At 49.0% G+C, this 21,884-nt stretch overlaps 1 protein-coding gene and 1 pseudogene across 1 annotated transcript; both read left to right on the forward strand.

Annotated features, from left to right (window-relative positions):
- Window positions 1-4,687: 4,687 nt before the first annotated feature.
- LOC101611608 lies at window positions 4,688-5,145 on the forward strand (annotated as a pseudogene).
- A 7,782-nt stretch (window positions 5,146-12,927) lies between these two features.
- Window positions 12,928-20,447, forward strand: LOC101615284 (alpha-1-antitrypsin-like). The gene is made up of 4 exons (XM_045155603.1): window positions 12,928-13,546; window positions 16,312-16,582; window positions 18,709-18,859; window positions 20,256-20,447. The coding sequence occupies exons 1-4, from the start codon at window positions 12,928-12,930 to the stop codon at window positions 20,445-20,447; spliced, it is 1,233 nt and encodes a 410-aa protein (XP_045011538.1).
- The last annotated feature ends 1,437 nt before the right edge of the window (window positions 20,448-21,884 follow it).

A 21,884-nucleotide genomic window follows, 5' to 3' on the forward strand; every position in this document is an offset into this window, starting at 1 on the left:
AGCAAGGGCAGGTTGGGCTCAGGAACTGACAGCTAAGTGTATCCTACAAACAACAACAACAGGCATTAGCAAGGTCCAGTGAAGTATGACAAGATCCCATTACTTTTATCAATTGTTCCCTCTCTCTCTCTCCCTCTCTGTCCTTCTCTCTCTCCCTCCCTCTCATTTTCCAAGGTCTCGCTCTAGCCCAGGCTGACCTGGAATTCACTATGTAGTCTCAGGCTGGCCTCAAACTTATGGCAATCCTCCTACCTTTGCCTCCATGCTCTTGGATTAAAGGCATGCACCACCATGCCTGGCTCAATTATTTTCTCAAATGAGCAAAGCTGGATGGCTTGGCATGGATGGGAGACACTACCTTATCTAGCTCCCTGTAGTCTATATTTGTTTTCCATGATCTGTCCCACTACCACATGTGGGTTCACTCGTGGGGCCTCTGGGTGTCTCTCTGTGCTCATGGGCTCAGCAAGGCTGCCTCAAGCTGCTCAGCCTGGGTCAGGCCCAAAGCAGAGCAGGGCTTCACTCTTGCCCATGGCTCCTGATGTTTCCACCAGCTCAGAGCCAGCACTGTGTCTCTTGCCTTTCCACTGGTCACAGCTAGCTGTTGACAGGGCCCCAGGCTGGGCAAATAATCTCTATCCCCAGAGCACTTTTAATAACCTACTCTAGGGGAATAAATGCCAGACCGGACAAGCGCAATGTTTTCATTCGTGAACTTGTGTTTGTCCTTTAAAGCCTTCCAGAAGCTCACTAGCACAGCATTTGGCTTTCTGTCAGATCTCCTACAAACTCTGGCTTGACCTAAGTCTTGCCACATTTGCCTTTAAGTGGCCTGAACCTCTTTGTCGGCTCGGCCATCTCTCATGTCTTTTAGATTGCTTTTCCACTTTACACGTTGAACCTGCTCTATGTTTCAGTCAAAATCATCCAGATCTATTAATAAACAAGGTTCCTTGAGGAACATGCAGGCCCATGGCTCTCAACTACATAATGTGGGGCCTCAGAGTCACCTCATAAAGGTCCTGCCCCACCCAGGGCCTCAGCAAAGTCACTAAAGGCTCATACCAGCCCAGACTTTCCTGCCAATTCTACCTCATGGAAACTCTCCCGTCAATGTAGTCCCAACTGGCTCAGGACCTGGGCATCAAACCCTACCTCTTGCATGCTCAGTTCCCTTGATAATGCCTGTCTTTTGTTGTTTCTAGTCCCTGATATTTATTGGAACCAGAGACAGCAATAGCCTAGTGTCTGCCATGGCTCATATGAGCCAGTCCATCAGAACTGACTTCCGTTGTATCACCTCAGGTTGTATAAGTTTGTCTCAAGGGGGGATAGGTAATTATATGTCTGCTCCTCCGTTTCCACAAATTTCAGACTGATCCCATCTACCCACAGCCTTATGAGCCAGGCTGTGAGAGCTTCTTCCATTTTTAGTTCAAAAGCCTTTCCAAATTCAAGCAGTACAGGTGTGGGGTGTCCCCTAATTATAATAATTTCTTGAGCTAGGCCAACATTAAGGTTACATCTACATGCTGCATGTAGATAGAATGTTCCCTTTTTATGACCTGAGGAATATATACCATCACTTCTACCTCAGTTTCTCCCTTCCCACTGTCCAATTCTTACCATGGGGTTCCAAAGGTTTGGATCCCAAGAAGGGTTCTTTATTATGTATCTAAATTGTACTCTTGTTCCTTACTTTCCACCACCAGTAACAAGTGGCAGGCCAACACCTCCATCTCATCTCTTCCTTTTAATCCATTTTCCTTTCCAAATCAAAGGCTAATGCAGAAGCTAGCAGCCACGTGTCTTTCTCCCATTGTAATTCTTCCCTTATGTGGGCAGGTTCTTTCTGGAAAGGCTACTGAGCCTCAGCTGCATGTCTTACTCACAACAAAGACTTGCAACGAACACTTTGATGGGAGAATTACAGCCCGAAAATCTAACTCAGAAAATGACCTGGTCCTGAAGCCCCAAGGTCATGTTGCATTCTGCACTCTTTGTATTGCTTCAAGGCCATGTCCCGACTGACAGCTTCCATTTTGTAACTCATGCTAGTTTTCCCTGTTCTATTCCATGTCATAAATATAAGCATGATCCCCCAAGCAAACCACCTTCCAACTTGCTTATTGCAGAAAAATTCTCACTCAAGGATTGTGATCACCCAGACAGAGCCTCTGGGGCCCACCAATAATGTAAAGAATCTTAGATGGGGCTGGGGAGATGGCTTAGTGGTTAAGCACTTGCCTGTGAAACCTAAGGACCCTGGTTCGAATTCCCCAGGACCCACATTACCCAGATGCACAAGAGGGACATGCGTCTGGAGTTCCTTTATAGTGGCTGAAGGCCCTGGTATGCCCATTCTTCTCTCTTTCTCTCTCTTTCTCTGTCTGTCACTGTCAAATAAATAATAAAAATAATGATAAAGGTGTACACTACCATACCTGGCTGTCAATTTTAAAAAAATCTTAGATTATGTCAAATTGCCTGTATAAACCCCAAGTGACCAGAGCTTGGGGTCCAGACCTTTGGAGTGCTGGCCCCGCTGGGCTGGTATGAATAAACCTGTGCTGTCCATTTTGGCTTAGTGGTTAAGACACTTGACTGTGAAGCCTAAAGATCCAGGTTCAATTCCCCAGAATCCACATAAGCCAGATGCACATGGTGGTGCATGGAGTTTGTTTGCAGTGCCTAGAGGCCCTGGTACACCCATTTTCTCACTGTATCCTTGAGTTCTCTCTCTAATAAATAAAAATAAAATATTTTTTAAAAAACTAACCCCAGGCTGGAGAGATGGATTAGTGGTTAAGGCATTTGCCTATAAAGCCAAATGATCCCAGTTCAATTCTCCAGGACCCATGTAAGCCAGATTCACAAGGGGGTGCATGCATCTGGAGTTCGTTTACAGTGGCTGGAGGCCCTGGCATGCCCATTCTCTCCCTCACCCTCCCTCCCTTCCTCTCTCTGCCTTTTTCTCTCTCAAATAAATAATAATTTAAAAAAAAAAAACTAATCACAGCCGGGTGTGGTGGCACACACCTTTATTCCCATTGCTCAGGAGACAGAGGTAGGAGGATCACCATGAGTTCAAGGCCACCCTAAGAACTACATAGTGAATTCCAGGTCAGCCTGGGCTAGAGTGAGACCCCACCTGGGGAAAAAAAAACTAATCGCTTTTGTTGCCCTTGGCACTGGGTTATTACCTACCCTCTAGACCAACATAAATGGGCTTTGAAGCCCCACAGCACAGACTTCCAGTCCTATAGGAGACAGCTGAGGCATAGCATTAGAATAGGGAAGTTTATAAGCCCATTGCTGTTTCTCAGCAGGTCTGCGAGGTGGGCTGGGGTGGCCATGGAAACCTCTTCCCTTTCCAGATGGATGACACTAGCTAATCCTGCTAGACTAAGTCCATTCAGGGAAGGACAGTCAAGCCCTCAGGTCCAAGAAGCACATGGTACAACATGATCTAGCCAGGTATCAAAGTGCCCCAGGCTCTTCTCCAGCACCAAGTCTCCTTGGGCACACAAGAACTGAGGTCTTCTGACCCCTATCTCACCTTTAGGTCCCCAGGGCAGCAGCATGAGAGACAGTTGGTGCTACATTCCTGCCCACACATACCCAACTTGGGGACTCTGCTCAGTATATCCTTCTCTTCCAGCTTCCTCCTGAGCCCACTTGCTGGGCACTGTCAGCCTCTCTGCCTGGGCCAGTGTCTTTAATTAATATTTATTTATTAGAAACTGAGCTAGACAGCTGTAGCTGTGGCAGATCCAAGGGAGAAGAAATTCCTCCCTGTGCTACCAGTATGTAGTAAGCTCGTGAGTGAGTTCTAAGGGAGGCTGACCTACTGGTCAGGCATCCTTCTGGGCCTGGGCTGGCCCCAAACCTCCTGCCTTCCCTTGGTGTCTGTGTTCAGAGGATCTGAAGAGCCACCTTGGGCAACCTCAACCCTATTCCGAACTAGAGCTGCTCTGCCTATTTTCTTACCTATTGCCTTTGGAAACTCAGCCCTAGCCGGCCACCTCCCCCATGTCTTTGGTTCCAGTTTATCAAAACATATTTACCAGAATTCCTAAGGATAGTCCAGTGTCCCCACCTCTTTGCTCTGTGGGGCCCACTTTCCAGCCTCAGGGAGCATATAGCTTTGATCTCCTAGTAGGAGCTCCAGGCGGGAGAGAGAGGTGTGTTCATTAACTTCTCAGATAACTGTACATATGTGCCCTCCTCTCTCCTTCTTATCTATGTCCATGACCCCAACCTTCACCTTTAGTTCCCCACTGGTTCCCTGGCCCATATCTAAGTAGGAGCTGTAACAGATGTGAAAGCCAGCAATGGTAGGAGTGGACCTCTGTGGAGGTGTGCTGGGACATCTAGTTCAATGTTCAAAGGGGTGTAGGAGTGAGACCATCAAAAAAGACATTGGCAAGGCAAGAATGGGAGTTAAACAAGAAGGCCAAAGAGGGATCACAATGAGTTCAGTGTTCAAAGCTGAAGTTCAAAGCAAGTAATGTTTGGGTCTCTGGATGGATCAAACATTAAAACAGAAAACATAAATGCTCTTGAAGAAACCAGGGGTTAATTTATTGTCTTTTCAAGTGGATAATGCCTTTTTAAACAAGATCAAAAAAAAAAAAAAACAGAAATAGGGAGACAAGAGCAGAGGCCAGAGTCAGGATGTGGCAAGATGGCCTGGCTGCCCTGCAGGATCATCAAAGAAACCCAGCGTTTGCTGGCAGACCCGTTCCTGGCATCAGCGCAGAACCAGATGCAAGTAATGCCCATTATTTTCATGTGGTCATTGCTGGCCCCCAGGATTCCCCATTTGAGGGAGGGACTTTTAAACTTGAACTATTCCTTCCAGAGGAATACCCAATGGCTGCATCTTAAGTACACTTCATAACCAAAATTTATCATCCTAATGTAGACAAGTTGGGGAAAATACGATTGGATATTTTGAAAGATAAATGGTCCAGAGCACTGCAGACCCACACAGTTCTGCTGTCAACCCAGGCTTTGTTAAGTGCTCCTAATCCAGATGGTCCGTTAGCAAATGATGGAGCAGAGCAATGGGAGACCAGTGAAGCCCAGGCCAGAGAAACAGCAAGAGCGTGGACTAGGCTATATGCCATGAACAATATTTAATCGATCTAGTCCCCAAGTACGTGTCACTTCTACTGTTCTGCCAAGACTTCCTCCTTTTTTTTTTTTGCATCTAATGGACACAGTCTTAGAACCTTTACAGAATAAAGCCCAGGCATCTTCAGTCCTTTGGTGATTAAGTGCACATTAGCAATCTATGTCTTGTCCTGATTCACTGTTGTAAAGCATGAGCAGAGGCTGCAAGTATCATCTGGATTGCTGTGCATCATGTGAAGGCAGCGGCTCCCTGCTTCTGTTTGTTTCTCCCACCATGGACTAAGTAAAAAGCACTGTGAATGAAGGTAGTTACTGGGGTTAGCTGCCAGGGTATGGGTGCTTGCGTTTTATTTTTAAGGGGGAAAGTAGTTTTAATTTTATGGGCTCCTTCCTTCCCCCACTTTTATGGGGATCTAATTGCATTGGTTAAAAGCAGCTGACCAGTTCTTTAGAATATGTTCTCTAACCAGGTCTCACTCTACTTAGACACTGGAGATGGACAAGCTTGAGTGAACCAAAATGGGAACATTAGGCAAATACCACAGCCCTCACTGATAACATTGTGACTTTGCTGTCATGTGTAGATTTCCCCCTTCAAAGAGAAAAGAAAGAAAGAAAACACTTGTGACCATTTTATATGGCTTGTCTGGAAGCTTTAGTAAATTTTATTAGTAAAATATTTTTTGGTATTCTAAAAAAAAAAACCCAGAAATCAGAAAAGCAAGAACTGATGGATTTGACTTTAGAAGATGTCAACAGGAGCAGGTAGATGGCCCAGTAAATGCTAGCTGCACACTCATATGGACCTGAGTCCCACCTAAATGCCAGGTATGATGGCACATGCCTGTAAGATCAGCACTCCAGAGATAGACACAGAGGGGTGAGCTAGATAGCGATAGTAAAGGAATTGGCAAGCTCTGGGCTCAGTAAATAAGGGGAAGAGCTATAGAGAGATACCTGATGTCAACTTCTAGTCTTCAATGCATATGCATACATGTGATCACACACATGCCCACATACATATGAGCACACATGCATGGACACCACACATATAAACATGCAAAAATGCAAAAACAAAGAACACTAGGGGAAAAAACTGCCACTTAATTCACTGTGAAGAAATAGAAGTTGTAAATATTTGTGCACCAAACACCAGGGCTCCTAAACATATGACATAAACATAGGCTGGACGAGCAAACCAATCACATTGCAATCTATAGTAATAGTAAGAGAATTAACTAATACACTGTTGATAATCAACGGACCAATCAGACAATCAATAAGGAAACAGACTTGAACACTACTCTCATCATGTAAACCCAGGAGATATATCCAGAACCCTACGCCAACAATAGCATCCTACACATGGTTCTCAAATACATATGGACTATTCCCCAGGAAAAACCACATAGTGGACCATAAAACAAGTCTTCATAAATTTAAAAAGATTTAAAATTTTAAATTTAAAACAAGTCTTCAAAAATTTAAAAAGAATTTTGAAAATCCTCTTCTGACTACAATGGAATAAAACCAGAAATCAGCAGCAGATGAAAAACTGGAAAATCAACAAGTAGGCAGAAATTGCACAGATTGTCTTGATCAATGAACCAAAGAAAAATGTCGTAAGAAAAGTTAGAAAATTCCTTGAGACAAATTAAAATGAAAATATAATATACCAAAACGTTTTGAATGTATAAAAAGCAGTACTAAGAGGTAACTTTGTATCTGTAAAAATTTTACAAGCAAAGCCTGATTTAACAGAATGCTCAAGAATTAGAGAAAATAAAAAAAGCCCAAAGTTAACAGAATGAATGAAATTAAAGTTTAGAGATCTACAAAGTAGCTACTTTTTAAAAAGCAGAGGAGGGGCTGGAGAGATGGCTTAGCGATTGAGTGGTTGCCTGTGAAGCCTAAGGACACCAGTTCAAGGCTTGATTCCCCAGGACCCACGTTAGTCAGATGCACAAGGTGGCACATGCTTATGGAGTTCATTCGCAGTGACTGGAGACCCTGGTGTGCCCATAATCTCTCTCTCTCTCTCTCTCTCTCTCTCTCTCTCTCTCTCTCTCTCTCCCTGTCTGTCACTTTCAAATAAATAAAAATAAACAAAACAATTCTTTTAAATAAAAAGCAGAGGAGGGCTAGAGAGATGGCTTAGTGGTTAAGGCACTTGCCTGCAAAGCCTAAGAGTACATGTTCAAATCTCCAGGTCCCACATAGCCAGAACACAGTGATATAAGTGAACAATGTCACATTTGCACACAAGAGGGCGCACATGTCTGGAGTTCATTCACAGCAGCTGAAAAGGCCCTGGCAGCATGCACATTCTCTCTTTCTCTCTCTCTCTCAAAAATAAAAATAGCAAAAGAGCAGAGAAATTATTAATAGAAGATAATAGGGAAACTGTGGAGAAAAAAAAATTTTAAGTTATTCTTTAAAAAGAAAATTGAGGGCTGGAGAGATGGCTTAGCGGTTAAGCGCTTGCCTGTGAAGCCTAAGGACCCCAGTTCGAGGCTTGATTCCCCAGGTCCCACGTTAGCCAGATGCACAAGGGGGCGCATGCGTCTGGAGTTCGTTCGCAGTGGCTGGAGGCCCTGGCGCGCCCATTCTCTCTCTCTCTCTATCTCTATCTCTCTATCTCTCTCTGTCACTGTCAAATAAATAAATAAAAATAAACAAAAAAAATTTAAAAAGAAAATTGAAACTTTTTTCTAGGTTAAAAAAGTAGCAGTATTCATATCCTCATTAAACTCTTCCAAAATATTAAAAAGGAAGCAATATCTGAAAATTGAAATTATAATTACCCTGACAATCAGGCTGTAGACCCAAGAAAACTAGGAATTAATGTCACTTTTGAGCACTAATACAAAAATCCTTAATGAAATACTAACAGAATTTATCAGCACATTAAGACATATTCACCATGATAAAAAAGAGATTTCCTGGGCTGGAGAAATGGCTTAGCAATTAAGGTGTTTGCCTTACAAAGTCACAGGACCCAGGTTTGATTCCCCAGGAGTCACGTAAGCCAGATGCACAAAGTGGCACATGCATCTGAATTTGTTTGCAGTAGCTGGAGGCCCTGATGTGCCCATTCTCTCCCTGTCTTTTCCCTCCCTCTCTCTCTCTCTCTCTCTCTCTCTCTCTCTCTCTCTCTCTCTCTCTCTGCCTTTCTCTCTTTATAAATAAATAAATAATAAAATGGTTAATATAAATATATATAAAACGTTGCTGACATGAATTGAAGAAGGCACAAGTAAATGGAAGGAGATTTTGCATTCACAGGCTGGAAGCTTTCTTGTTAAAGTACCAATACAACTCAAAACCATCTACGCATCATTGCAATCCCTACCAAAACACCACTAAAAAAGATTCATCCCAAAATGCATATGAAACCTCTCCACCCCTGCAAATAGCCACAGCAGTCTTGGTGGGGGGGGGGAGATAAGCAAGGTTGGAAGTCTTACATTTTCTGATTATAAATGAAAATGGGGGACTGGGAGGGATGGATCAGTTGGTAAAGTTCAGATCCCAAGCACCCACGTAAGATTCAGGGCACGTGATGGGCACCTGCCATCCAAGCTCTGTGGCGATGGAGGCAGGAGGGTCTCTGGGGCTTGCTGGCCAGCTGAACTAGTGAGCTATGTGACCAGTGAGAGGCCCCATCTCACAAAAAGAACTCGGAGCACAGCTGAGGACACTCTGTCCACTGAGACATGTCCCCAGCCCCTAAGTCTTTTTGCCTTTAACAGCAATCCAACCACCAAAGCTGGAGAAATAGCTGTTAGTACAATAATGTCATGCAAGTATGAGAACGTGCCTTCATCACCCATGGTCAATAGCAATGACTGTACTGAGGAGGCCCCTCAGTGGAATGGCAGTGGGGACAGGGGACTGTAAGAGGCTAACACAAGGGGAATGTGACTGGTCTGTAATCTGTTCATGCAGTAAAGTTCATAAAGAAACAACAACAAAAAGCCAGTTCTGGGGAGGTGAAGAGATGCAAATCCCTGAGGGGTTCTTTGGTTAGCCAGTCTAGCCTATTCTTGAGTTCCACATCAATGAGAGGTCCTCACGACACTCTGTCCTCCACATCCACCACTAACACACATGTATGCATGCACCACACACACACACACACACACACACACACACACACACAGGGCTTCGACTATTAATTTAAGAATTAAGTGGAAGGGATGCTGGGGATAAGAAAGGCAGGTAGGATAATATTAATTTCAAAATAAGTTAAAATGAGATTTCTGAGATAGTTTGTTTAAATTTTGTATTTATATTTATGTATGGTAATCTAGCTGAAATATAAATGCTAAGCAAAGGGTTTGAATAAAAATTATTAAAATCAAAAAAAAAAAAAAAAGGCAGGTAGGTCTGGGAGGAAGTTCTGTCTCAGCTGAATTAGAGGTCGAGGCTGCAGGGATGAATTCCTCTACTGGGGTTAGGTTGTATCAGCAGGGAAGGCCCCTTAGTCACATGGGTTTGGAAAACTCTAGTTATGTATTTACTGAAGGACTTCTCAGCTCTTTATTTAAATAAAGTGGGAGACGGAGGGTGCAGGATTTCCCCAAACCATCTTGACAGAATCATTTCTAGCTTTCCACAGCCCTGAAAGCGCTGCTCTGTAGGGGGTGGGGACGCTCTTAAAAGGGGTGTTGAGCAGATTCACATGTAGGTGGCTCACTCTGGGAGTAGCAACGGAAGTCTGTCAGGGAAAAACTGGATATAGGAAATCCCTGGCTTTCCATTCCCATCACACACATCTGATGCCCTCTGGACTTAAGCCCCTTACAGGGGGTTTTGATGCCCCTCTGCCCTCGAGGCTCACAGCACACACTGAAAAGGCACTGATGTGGTGGACTACAGTTTGACATTCTTGGTTGAGAGTGACATCCCGACAATTGAGACTGGAACTCTTCTGGGCTTCCTCTCTCCTGCGTTTTAGGTAGAGGGTAGCAGGCTCAGGCGATGGGGTGATGACAAGAATGTCTGGGAATCCGGTGGCCAAGCCTCTGATTGCACAAGCCCACTTCACCTTGGGCCTGTTAATATTAACCCAGTCTTCAATCCAGGGAAGTACTAGAAAGCCCCAAAGTCCCTTACAGATGTTGTTTTGCTAAATTAACTTGTTGATTGAATGCCGTTTCTCACTTGACCTTTCATGGTGATCCTGCTCAGTCCTCCATGAATACACACCTTGTGTTGGGAATGGTACCCAGGGACTTGTCCTAAGAGTCCGTATCCTCCTCTCCCACTTCGGGGGGCTGTCTAGAGTTTGGTGTGGGTAACTTCGTTGAGTAACTAGTTCCCGGATGGTTACTGTCTCTGCATGCATGTTGTGGACATCAGCTCCAAAGCGGTGCTGTTTGGAGTAATCATCTGATCGTCGCTCGTCAGGTTCTAGTCCCACCACTGCAACCCCCAATGTGCTTTGTCCCGTGACTTGTTTGCTAGGACGGGAGGAATGCAGAGCCCGGTGCCATGCTGCTCAGCTTGCCAAGCCCGCCTCAGTCTCTAAGAGCTGTTTGCTTTGAACAAGTTACTCAATCTTAGGACGTGCTTGCCTGCAAAATATGACTAATGCCTCTTCTGAAGGGTCTTTCAAAGCCTAGCACGTTCTTAGGAGACATGAGCTGATGAACGTGAGTGGCTGCTCTCCCTTGTTTGTTTTCTTTTGTGCTCTCATACCATTCTTAGTGCCGTTCTTATACTGATCTTTTACTGCTCAGGCTTCTGCACAGGGCAATCAAATGCTACTGGCCCCTGGATACATGTCAAAGGGAGCAAAGACTATGAGCTGGGGCGGGGGTGGTGGGCGTGAATTCACTGGGCTTGGAGACCTTTTGGGCACTGCTTAAGTTTGTTTAGTCAGAAAGTCTTCTTCCCTCCTTCTGCTATAAACAGCTACCATTCCTTCAGGCCCAGCTCAAAGCCATGCCCTTCCAGGAGCCTCCACTGAGCTCCGGAGCTTGTGCTTGGCCCTTGGAGGAGAATTCATCTTAGTGAATGGGAACTGAATTCTGTAAGCTCAACAGAAACTTTATCAACTCAGAGACCTTCCGTGCACTTGGGGTTTTCCCAGTCTAGTCATTCCTACACTCTTGTCCCCCATCCCAGTGATATTGGAGGACAGACACAGTGATCAAGTGAAGACAGTGACCAGGTGTCACTTTGCTAATCCCTCCTCAAGGTTCACTTAGTGGTCGGACCCACAGCAGGTATTTCAGAAGCGGATGGGCGGGTGGACGGCTGGGGGCGGGAGGACGCACTGCCCTGGTGCACGGTGCCTCTTTCCTTGCTTTTCATCGTGACGGCACAGCATGACCTCCTTCCACCACGCTACGCCAGCTCGGCAATTGCTGTGCGATCAGCTGTCCCCACACACCAGTGAGCAACACTCACTGTAGCTGGAACAGTTGGCTGAGGAGGGTACACGCTGGCCTTCCCATGTGATATAACTGCCAGGATTGGCAAGTGATGCTAGCTGCCCCCTCACTGCCCAGTCCAGGGCAGCTACCCACAGAGGCAAGATTCGATGATGCTGCCAGTGCATGGCTTGTAAGTAAAGCACACCCTCCGCCGGCCTGAGGTCTGGACCCCAGCGCTCCGTGTGTCCCTGGGGAGACAGCTGTCAGTTTGGCTGTACACCAAAGGGGGAGGTAGCACTGAGTGTCCCAGCCTTGCAAGGGCAGTGTGCCACAGGGCCTGAGATTTATGTCCGATGTGTGTGGGGGGGGGGTCTTAGTGTAGAGGGATACCTCATTGTGAACTAGAAAGTCAGTGATGGACAAAATAAAGCTCCATGTTTCATGGCAGCAAACTGGGTTGGAACCCAGCTCAGCCAGTGTTGGACACTGAGTGGGCCACCTGATCTTCCTGGGCCCAGTGTGTTGCAGGCCTGGTTGGAGAATTAAATGAAACATTGCTCAGTGACAAGGGGCAAGACATGACTGAAGTGACTAGAGGGAGAGAAAGATGGAATGGGTTAGGGGAAGAACTCAAGGGGGAGGTGCCTAGAGAAAGACAAGAGTGGGAAGCTGCCCCAAGTTGAGGGAGCAGGCAGGACCTGGAGACAGCTGGGGTCCTGCAAGCCTTCTGAGCTGACAAAGGGAGGGAGAGGAGGAGGGACCGAGGGAGGAACGGAGGGAGAGATGATGAGTTACAGAACTGCTCCAGGGAGGGAGGGTAACAAGGCCTGGTCTCTCCTCTCCTGCCAGGAACCTACTGTCATATACAAGAGCTAGCTGGTGGCTTAGTCTCAAAGCCTCAGCCTCCAAGAGACAAGCAGAGGAAAAGCAAAGATCTGGGCAGGGGTTGGCAGACAGGTTTAGAGTGAGCAGATAGAGAGCTGAACTTGATATTATACATAGTATTGAAAACCTATGATGGATAGAACGTGAGACATTGTAACAGCAATCCAGAGAAGCCTCCAGCGTGTGGCCAGGTTTCTTTACTAACATCCGCTTTATTGAACCCCTGTTGCATTCCACCCACTTTGTCCTCACAGCAAGCCTCACACAGTTCCTTGCTCAGGTGTGCAAGCCTCCATTCGCACCTGGGACCTCCACGGGGAAGGGGCAGGCAGGTGGCTAAGATCCCACCGTGGAGCCCAAGTCAGGCCTGGAATCCAGGTCTGTGGGTCTCCCCAGGCTGACTCTACCCAGCCTCTCACTGGTTCCGCAGAACCCCACCCCTCTGGTCCCTAGAGCTGCAGGAGGCCTTGCTGGACTGCATGGTGTAGCTGGGTGACCTCGCTCTGTTTCTTTGTCTAGGATGGCACACTCCATTCTGTCCCTCTGGCTGCTGGTGGCCTGGCTGGGTTTCCACGCGTGTAACAAGGAAGCACCCAGTCAGGAGAATGGTCTAATGCCAGTGACTTTGGGGGCACCCTCCATCCTCTTCAATAATTCCCAATTTGCCTTCAGCCTCTACAGAGAGGTGATGGTGCGCAACCCAGGCAGGAACGTGCTCTTCTCCCCGCTGAGCCTCTCGGTTCCACTCACGCTGCTGGCAGTCCAGGCCAAGCCAGAAGCCCGCTACCAGATCCTGCAGGTTCTAGGGTTCAGCACAGCGGAAATCCCGAAGACCCGGGAGCTTATGCGCTACGGGAAGCTCCTGAACTCCACCCTCCCACACCCTGGAGAGTGCAGCGTCACCATGGGCAGTGTGCTGTTCATGGACCGCAACCGAAAACCTGTGCTCAAGTTTGTCGCAGCAGCCCAGAAACTGTACCACACCAGAGTCTTCCTCGTCAATTTAGGGAATTCCCAGATTGCCAGGAACCAGATGAACTACGCCATTCGCAAGCAAACTGGCGGTAAAGTGAGGACGCTTCTGCAGGAGCCAAAGGATCCCTCCGTCTTGATTCTGGCCAATTACATTTTCTTCAAAGGTCAGTAAACCTCCCGGATTCTGTACCCATCTTTCAGTTATTAAAAAGTTAGGCCATCTCTTGTCCCAGGTGAGTATTTCTTCTCCTTGCCCCAGGTGGCATTTTCTGGGCATCCCGCACACTTTGCTCTACCCGCTTGCCTCTCCCATCCCTTATGGCAGAACAGTGGCCTAAATACGCAGATTCCAGCTAGCTCCCTTTAGAGCTAGACCCCCGGCTATGAGTGCGGAGATAAGGTTCCTCCCCACACCCTGGCTGGTCCCCACCATAGTGAGTCTTGGTCCTCGTATTCCCAAAGAAGTATTTATGCCCGGACATAAGTGACAAGCAAGTAACTGAGGTTTGTTTTAGCAGACAAGAAGGCAAAAGAAGGAAGCCCACCCTCTGAGCAGAGACTTAACCAAGCCCAGAGCAACAGCCATGGGCTTCCTCTACAAGCCTGGCTTACAAATCTTGGTCTGCCATTTCTTCTTTCTTTGCTCAATCTGGGTTGGCCTCTTTCCTATATTAGGTAGAGACTTTCGTAGAAGGAATTCTTACCCACAGTTCAGTCTGGTACAATTAAATAGAGGCCTATGTATAAAGAAGTTTACTGGGGAAAAGGGCAACAGTGTCTGGCACATGCTCCTCAACGAGGGGCTTCATGGGAGCTGGCCAGAATCTTCAGAAACCAGTCTTCCCAGAGGCCAATCCTTTCCCTTATCTGGTCAGCTTGGCTACCTGGAAACCCTCCTGTTTCTCTTCCACAGTGTTCCAATCCTTGCTGTTTTACCTTAACATTTATTCCAACTACAACAGCTCCCACCCACACACACCCACACACCCCTGCCTGTCACAACCAAGCTTTAGGACAGGGCATGTTGACTCAGAACCAACTACATCATCTGTTGATCCCAGTGACAAGTGAGAATTTGGGGTCATTTTCTCCAAAAGTACTTCCCAGGATGTGACACAGAGCATTCAGCCACTTGTGGGGGCCTGTGGAACTGCCCAGCTCACATACCTGGGAGCCAGCTCTGCCCACATGAGCTATGCCAATGGGCCTCCATCCACCAAACACAGGTCTTGGTCTCAAATTATTTTTTATATTTTATTTTTATTTATTTATTTGAGAGAGAGATACAGAAATAGACAGGTAGAAAGAGAGAGAGAGAGAGAATGGGCGCACCAGGGCCTCCAGCCACTGCAAACGAACTCCAGATGTGTGCACCCCCTTGTGCATCTGGCTTCCATGGATCCTGTAGAGTTGAACCTGGGTCCTTTGGCTTTGCAGGCAAGCACCTTAACCGCTAAGCCATCCCTCCAGCCTGCTCAAATTATTTTATCAAGCTGCCTCCGACCCACCCCACACAAGTAGCTCCTTCGAATGGAACCACCTCATCCTTTCACACGTACCTGGTCTGGCTGCCAGTGGCTGTTGCGTTGACCTTCCTGCTAGACGCTGTCACCTCCTGTCTCAGCATGGCCTTCCTTCTCCCCACTGCGCCTCTTCCTCTCCTGTGAGCCTGTTGCAACGCTGACACTTAGGGAGCTCCACCCTGGCTCCTCTCTCCTATTCTAGGATCTTCCTCAGACTAGCTGGGCCACACCAGCTGCCCCCAACCTTCTCATGTACTAAACACTCCCCATCTCGTGCCTAGACCTCCGTGCCTCTGCTCAGTTCTTTCTGAAAGAAGCGCTCCACACTCAGCCTACTCAACCAAAGGATTTCCTCCTGCCAGTCCGTCTACTCAGAAAGACTTCCTCCCACTCCTCTCCGCCAAGGCTCAGTAAACGCTCCAAGTCCAGCCAACCCAGGAGAACCTTGGGGTTCTCTCACGGCCAGGGAGGCAGATGCACAGGTCTCTTTTTCTCTCCATGCTGCACACTACAGAAAATCCACACACTGGGGATGTAGAGCTCTAATCTCCTTCCATCTGGCCCCTGGGCCACTATTCCTTTCCAGTACAGAGTTGTATTATCTCCTACCAAAATAATGCAATTGCTTCTTCATTTTTCCCTTCTTTTTTTCTTTCCTGCAATGTTTTTTCAAATTTGTATTTATTGATTGATTAGAGACAGAGAGAGGGAGAGAAAGAGAGAGAGTGAGTGAGAATGGATGCACCAAGGCCTCTAGCCTCTGCAAATGAACTCCAGACACATGCACCATGATGTGCATCTGGCTTATGTGGGACCTGGAGAATTGAACCTGGGTCCTTTGGCTTCGCAGGCAAACACCTTAACAAGGTTTTATTATCGTTATTTTTTTATACAGCCCAGGCTGGTGTTGCCTTTATGATTGAGTATGCTCCGCGGAGCCTGACAGTAATTTACTTATTTTTTATTATTATTATTATTATTATTATTATTATTATTATTATTATTAGTTTTTCAAGGTAGGGCCTCATTCTAGTCCTGGAATTCACTACGTAGTCTCAGGGTGGCCTTGAACTCTCCGAGTGCTGGGATTAAAAGCGTGCACCACCATGCCCGGCAGCAACCTCTTAACTAGTCTTCCTTGCCTCCCCTCCAGAGAGGTCACAGGGGCCTTAGATGGCCTGACTCCTGCTGAAAAGAACCACATATCTGACTTTCTTATTGATTCTTTCCCATGTATTCTGCCAGTGTGTAAGATCTGTGTGCACAGGGCTCCCTCACATGTCCCCACACAGCCTGCCACAAAGAACATGCCTGGCACACAGAAGCCTGAAGTCCTCCCATGTGGATGAAATGCGTAGCTCGTGCCCGGGGTTCTGCTGGTCCTGCTGACGTGGACTCTCTTACAGGGAAATGGGAACACCGCTTTGACCCGAGGTTCACCGAGATGAGACCCTTCTCGCTGAGCAAGGAGCTCACCATCCAGGTGCCCATGATGCAGCGGGCAGGCTGGTTCCAGCTGCAGCATTTCTACCACCTGCACAGCCACATCCTCCAGCTGCCCTACAGCTGCAACATCATGGCAGTCTTTATTCTGCCAGATGTGGGAAAAGTCCGGGAGTGTGAAGAGGCACTGGTGGAGGAAGATTTTAACACGTGGGTTCGGCCCATTGGACTGAGGTAAGACTCAGCTATCTCCACCCACCTCGTGCGCAGGAAGACCCTCTCAAGGCCCACTTTGGTCTCTGGGGTGCTGAGATATTTCTAGTCTCTGGGCCATGAAAAGGGAGCTGGGACTGGGTCACAGCTAATCATCAGACGAGATTCAGCCCTTTGCATGGGAAGAGTGCTCAGCACAACACAAGCACCCCGGACCCCATCACCATCCTCCTGGGATCAGCCTGCCACTCCTTCCTCTGAGAGGCCCCAGAGCATTTTAAAGTGCTGCCAGGTTAGGAAGGAGTGGCCACTGTGTCACTTAAAAAGCCCAGAGCCAGCACCTCCCGAGGAAGGCTTGAACATGCCACATAGTTTATCAGGGGATGTATGAGCACACCGCAGTGCTGTGGGATCCCCTGTTGAGGGGTTACCAAGGACCTGCTCTGCTACTCAATCCAATTCAACCCCTGAGTGACTCAACAGGGAACTAGGATGCCGCCTCTTGACTGCTCAGAGGCTTTGTGGGAGAGCCTGTGACTTTCCAGCCACCTGTCCTCTTTGCCATGTCCTCACATCCATCTGCTCATCTTCAAACGCGCTCTGGCAGCACCGCTGACTGCTCCTCCTGGGCGCTGGCCAGAAACACGAGCACTCGGGTCCATCCCACTCCTGTGAACGGGGCTCCTTACCAGGCTGCAGGGGTCGGGTATGGCTTAGAGACTGAGAAGCCCTGCCACAGACTCCAGGTTAATTGCGGTGCTTCTAGACAAGCCTTTCAGCCCCCCACCAAGCAAACCACTGTGTGCTGTGAGCCAAGTCCTTGTGCACACCAGTCCTCTGTCCCCTGTACTGGCCCTGTCCTCTCAACCTACGCATGGGATGGGCTAGAGACTCTCTGTTGGGTGGGGCTGTCCTGAGCATCAGAGGGTGCTTAGCACTGTGCTTGGATGCTCTGGCCTTCCAGATGCCAGAAGTATCCTACCCCAGATACGAGAGCCAGACACGTCCTCCAGTCACTGCTCAACGTCTCCCAGGGGGCCAGAGTTGCTTGCTCAAATCCACAGTCAAGCGTGGGCTGCGCTGCAGGAAGAAGGCGTGGGCACTCACTCAGTCCCAAGTCTGACATTCTGCCCCTAAGGTCCTTCCCCCGGAGATAGCTGAGGAACTCTCTCATGGCTCCCTACTGGTTGGTCGATCCAAGAAGGCACCTAGAGCTGTCAGGAGGCTCCAGTGGGCTGGAGCCCAGGAGTCAGGGGAGAGGGAGGAAACCACGCTTCTTGTGACGGCAGCCCTTGAGCATTACAGTGAGGAAGACAGGGATGGAGAGATGCAGTGTCATGCACGCAGGAGTGTGAGCTCCTCCAGGCCTGTGCTGCAGGCTGGAAACCCAAAACGATCCATCCTGACTTAGGAAAACCATCGGCCAGCCCTCCACTTCAGCCTCTGGCTACCCCATCCACTCTCTACTTCCACAGTGACACTTCAGACCCCTCATGAGAGTAAATCATGTCCCCTCGGGAAATATTGAGGTGAAGAAATGGAAAGGCACCCACGGGTTCCAGCAGGAAAAAGTGGCACACAGTGTGATTGTGGGCCCACTGGGGAAGGAAATGGGAAGAGGCTGCATTGGTCCACACACAGACAGAAAGACAGGGCTTCTTATTCAGTCCATGGGAGGGGCAACAGCGCCCCTTGAGAAGGACTTTCAGCTTTGGGAAGCAGTGTGGCTTTGGGCAAACTCGTAGCCCTTTAACCCTTCTCTTCTCTCTCACTCGCTCTCTCTCTCTTTTTGGTTTTTCGAGGAAGGGTCTCATGGTAGCTCAGGCGGACCTGGAGTTCACTGTGTAGTCTCTGGGTGGCTTCAAACTCTCGGCAATCCTCCTACCTCTGCCTCCGAGTGCTGGGATTAAAGGCGTGCGCCACCACGGCCCGCTCATCTTCTCTTTTGCAGTAGATGCTCGGAGCACCTGTGTCCGGGATGAAAGGAGATTGCTCTGCAGCGTGCCCAACCAGACCCGCCTGCGGCAGGCACGTCGTAAACACGGCAGCACTGACTGAATTCTTTTGTCCGTGCAGGGAGATGACTGGCTGGGCTAGGCTTCTTGGACAGCGTTGTTTCAGCTCTGTTTTCTTCTCTCCCTGAGCAGCAGAAGGAGGCTGTATTTCCCCAAGTTCACCCTTTCTGGCAATGTTCTGCTGGAGCAACTCAAGTTTCTACCAGAAAGCTTGTATATATTCAGTCATCAATCTGGCCTCTCAGGAATCTCCCTAGAAAACTGGCCCATAAAAATCACCCAGGTAAGCCGGGCATGGTGGCACATGCCTTTAATCCCAGCACTCAGGAGGCAGAGGTAGGAGGATCGTCATGACTTCAAGGCCACCCTGAAACTCCATAGTGAATTCCAGGTCAGCCTGGGCCATAGTGATACCCTACCTCAAAAAAAAAAAAAAAAAAAATCTCCCAGGTAGGCTAAAGGCCCCGGGACCAGGCCTCTTGGTAACTAATGGTCCGTGTGGTTCCCGCTTCCTGATTCACTTAGAGAGCCCCTGGGGCTGCCACAGTGCTGCCCTCTGCTTGATGATGAAACATGAGGAACTGATAAATGATGCCCTCTGCTGCCCTGGGCAGAGCTGGTCCCTGGTGATGGCTGGCCTGGGGAAGTTGAGGGTAGGGTCTCCAAGCTCACCACTTGCTCTGGAAGTAGCCATGAGTTTGCATATGTGTACGCAGTCTGATCCCTCGGTTGGGGGAGAGGCAGGATGGCACTCTCGGGTTACATGAGAGTGGTACGGGCGAGTGATTCAAGGACGGGTGCTGCTGCCCAGGGTTACGCAGGATGAGGGTGGGTTAGGTGATGCAAGGAGGGGTCATGTAATGAGCTCCTCATAAATGGAGTTTTCACATTTGGATGCCACCACCAGACTCTCTTGGGAACAGAAAGAGGAGGTGCTTCAAAATCACAGCTTTGAGGAGAAAAGCGAGCTGCAGAGGAGGACATGAGTGAGTGCATGGGGAACAGGGAGGCCCCAGGCACAGCTCCAGCCAGTGCTGGAAGGCCACTCATCACCTGCCGGGGAAGGAGGGTCACCAGAGGGCTCTAGAAGGAAACGTCTGGATGGAATCTGAGCTTTAGGGAGCCCCAGCCTAAGAGGAGAATTGAAAAGCCTGAGGTTCTCAGGCCAGCAGGGGCAAGTTAGCCAGTGACAACTGAGGCAGGCTTCAGAGAAGAGGATGGGAAACTGAAAGAGGGGCTGGAAATGGTGCATGTTAGAGGTAGAAATGCCAAGACCATGTGGCTTGAGAGGGGGCAGTGAAATGAAGCCATGTTTCTGGGAGGTGGAACAGAGAATATGATACAAGTTACCAGGGCATCACAGTAGCACAAAGGATCACACACTGGTCCTTTCCCCAGAATCCCAGTCCGCCTGTGGGGGAAGAAGTCCAGTGGGGTGTGGAGCCCAGAGGGGCAGATGGGGTGGAGAGGGAGCAGCAGTGTCCTGGAGCCCTTGAATTTGCAGAACCGAGTCTCCACCTGGGAAGAGCTGGTTCCATGCCCTGGTCCCCACCGGGGCAGCACCAAGACAGGACTCTGGATTCCTTGAGCCCACCGCAGAGAGTGGGTCAATGTGGTCTCCTTCCCTAGATGAAGGACAGCTCTTGCTGGATTAACACTGTGAACTTTGGCTCCCGAAGGCAGTGCACAAGGTGGAGCTGACCGTGGAGGAGGACGGAGTAGAAGACACTGCCTCCGAGTTCCAGTTTCTTCCCAAGCAGCTCCTCCCGACCCTCCACTTCAACAGGCCCTTCCTACTGCTCATGGTTGAGCGGAACAGTCACAACCTTCTCTTCATGGGGAAGGTGATGGACCCCACTGCCAAGTCCTAGTAAGGGGACAAGTGACAAGGGGCATGGCTGCGGACTCCTGGCCTCAGTTTGTCCTAGGCTTCTTCCTGCCTTTTCCAAAGGAGAGCCAGGACAGATGGTCAGCTCCGTGTGTCTGCACAGAGCCCTGGCGAATGATGACCCCAATCACAGTTTAACAAAAAAGGCCCAGGACACAGCCTTGTTTAACCGAAAACCAAGCTCAGGGCCCCCACAGCGGCCTTCCTCTGAGTGTGTTAGACCCAAGTCACTCTCCTGGTCTTTTACCTGCTTGCTGTCCTCTGTCAGGTTCTCGACCAGTGCCTGGCCTCTGATATTCTCAGCACCTCACCACCCGGTTTGTAGCACAGTCATGTTCCTTTCTGTCGTTCAATAAAACAGCAAATGAGGACACTGTGAGGGGTCTGGGTGCTGGCTCTCCCCCAGAAGGGAGCTGGAGACTCGGCTGAGAGTGGCCGGGGAGCAGGCTTGTGAACCAGAAGAGAGGACCATCCTAGCGCTGCCGCCTCTTGGCAACTGGCAGGTCCAGGGGCTCACAAGTGTCAGCTGAGTCTCACAGGGAACTTCTCTATTTCCGTGTTGTGTGTGTGTGGTAGGTGTGCATGCGTGTGATGTTGTGTAGAGGCTAGAGGAAGATGTTGGGCATCCTCCATCACTCTTCCTGCCTCATTTCCTTGAGACAAGGGTCTCTCACTGAACCCAGAGCTGCAACGTTGTCCAGTCAGACTAGCTATCCTGCTCTCTCTGGCCCTCGGCGCGGGGTGCTGGGGATTGAACTGAGTTCCTCCTGTGTGTGCAGAAAGCACTCTCACCCACTGAGTCCCCCCACCACCAGCTCCTTCTCTGTCCCTTTGATGAAAAAGGCTAGTGACTTCAGGTTGCATTGAAGGCCGTCTGTGCTCATCCAGCTGTGTTCCTGAAAGGGTTAACTCAGCACAAACACCCCAGAGTCCTGTCCGCAAGGTCCTCTCCTAGAGGGAGCCCTCCTCTGAGGGGGAGACCACATTGTAGACACCACCACCTTCACACGATGCCCCATTCTCCATGGGTCATTAAAGAAAGCCCCCACTGCGTGGGCACTGTGTGAGGCCCATAGTCCCAAAGCTGCAGGATCAGGAGAGGGGGGCATCTGTCCCCTTAACCACCCCACATGCCGGTTCATGGCACGTTGCCATGCAACAGCCATGCTGGGCACCTCGTGGGCGGATGTTAACAGTGTGACGTCATCTTGCTCCACAAACAAGACCCATGTTCTTAGTGGCAGGTGTGTTAGCTGGAGTTTTCAGTGAGTGGCAGGCAGCCCAGCACCAGGAGCCTGGCCGTCAGAGAGAGAGGGAGAAGAGGCAGCCTTCCCTCAGCAAGCCTGTGCCAGGGAGCAGCTGCCAGTTAGGAAGTATGGGAACCGAGACTGCCCCATGGTCATTCATAGACGCCGTCCTA

The sequence above is a fragment of the Jaculus jaculus genome, chromosome 7 (genome assembly GCF_020740685.1).
Source record: "Jaculus jaculus isolate mJacJac1 chromosome 7, mJacJac1.mat.Y.cur, whole genome shotgun sequence".
In the NCBI taxonomy this organism is placed as follows: Eukaryota; Metazoa; Chordata; class Mammalia; order Rodentia; family Dipodidae; genus Jaculus; species Jaculus jaculus.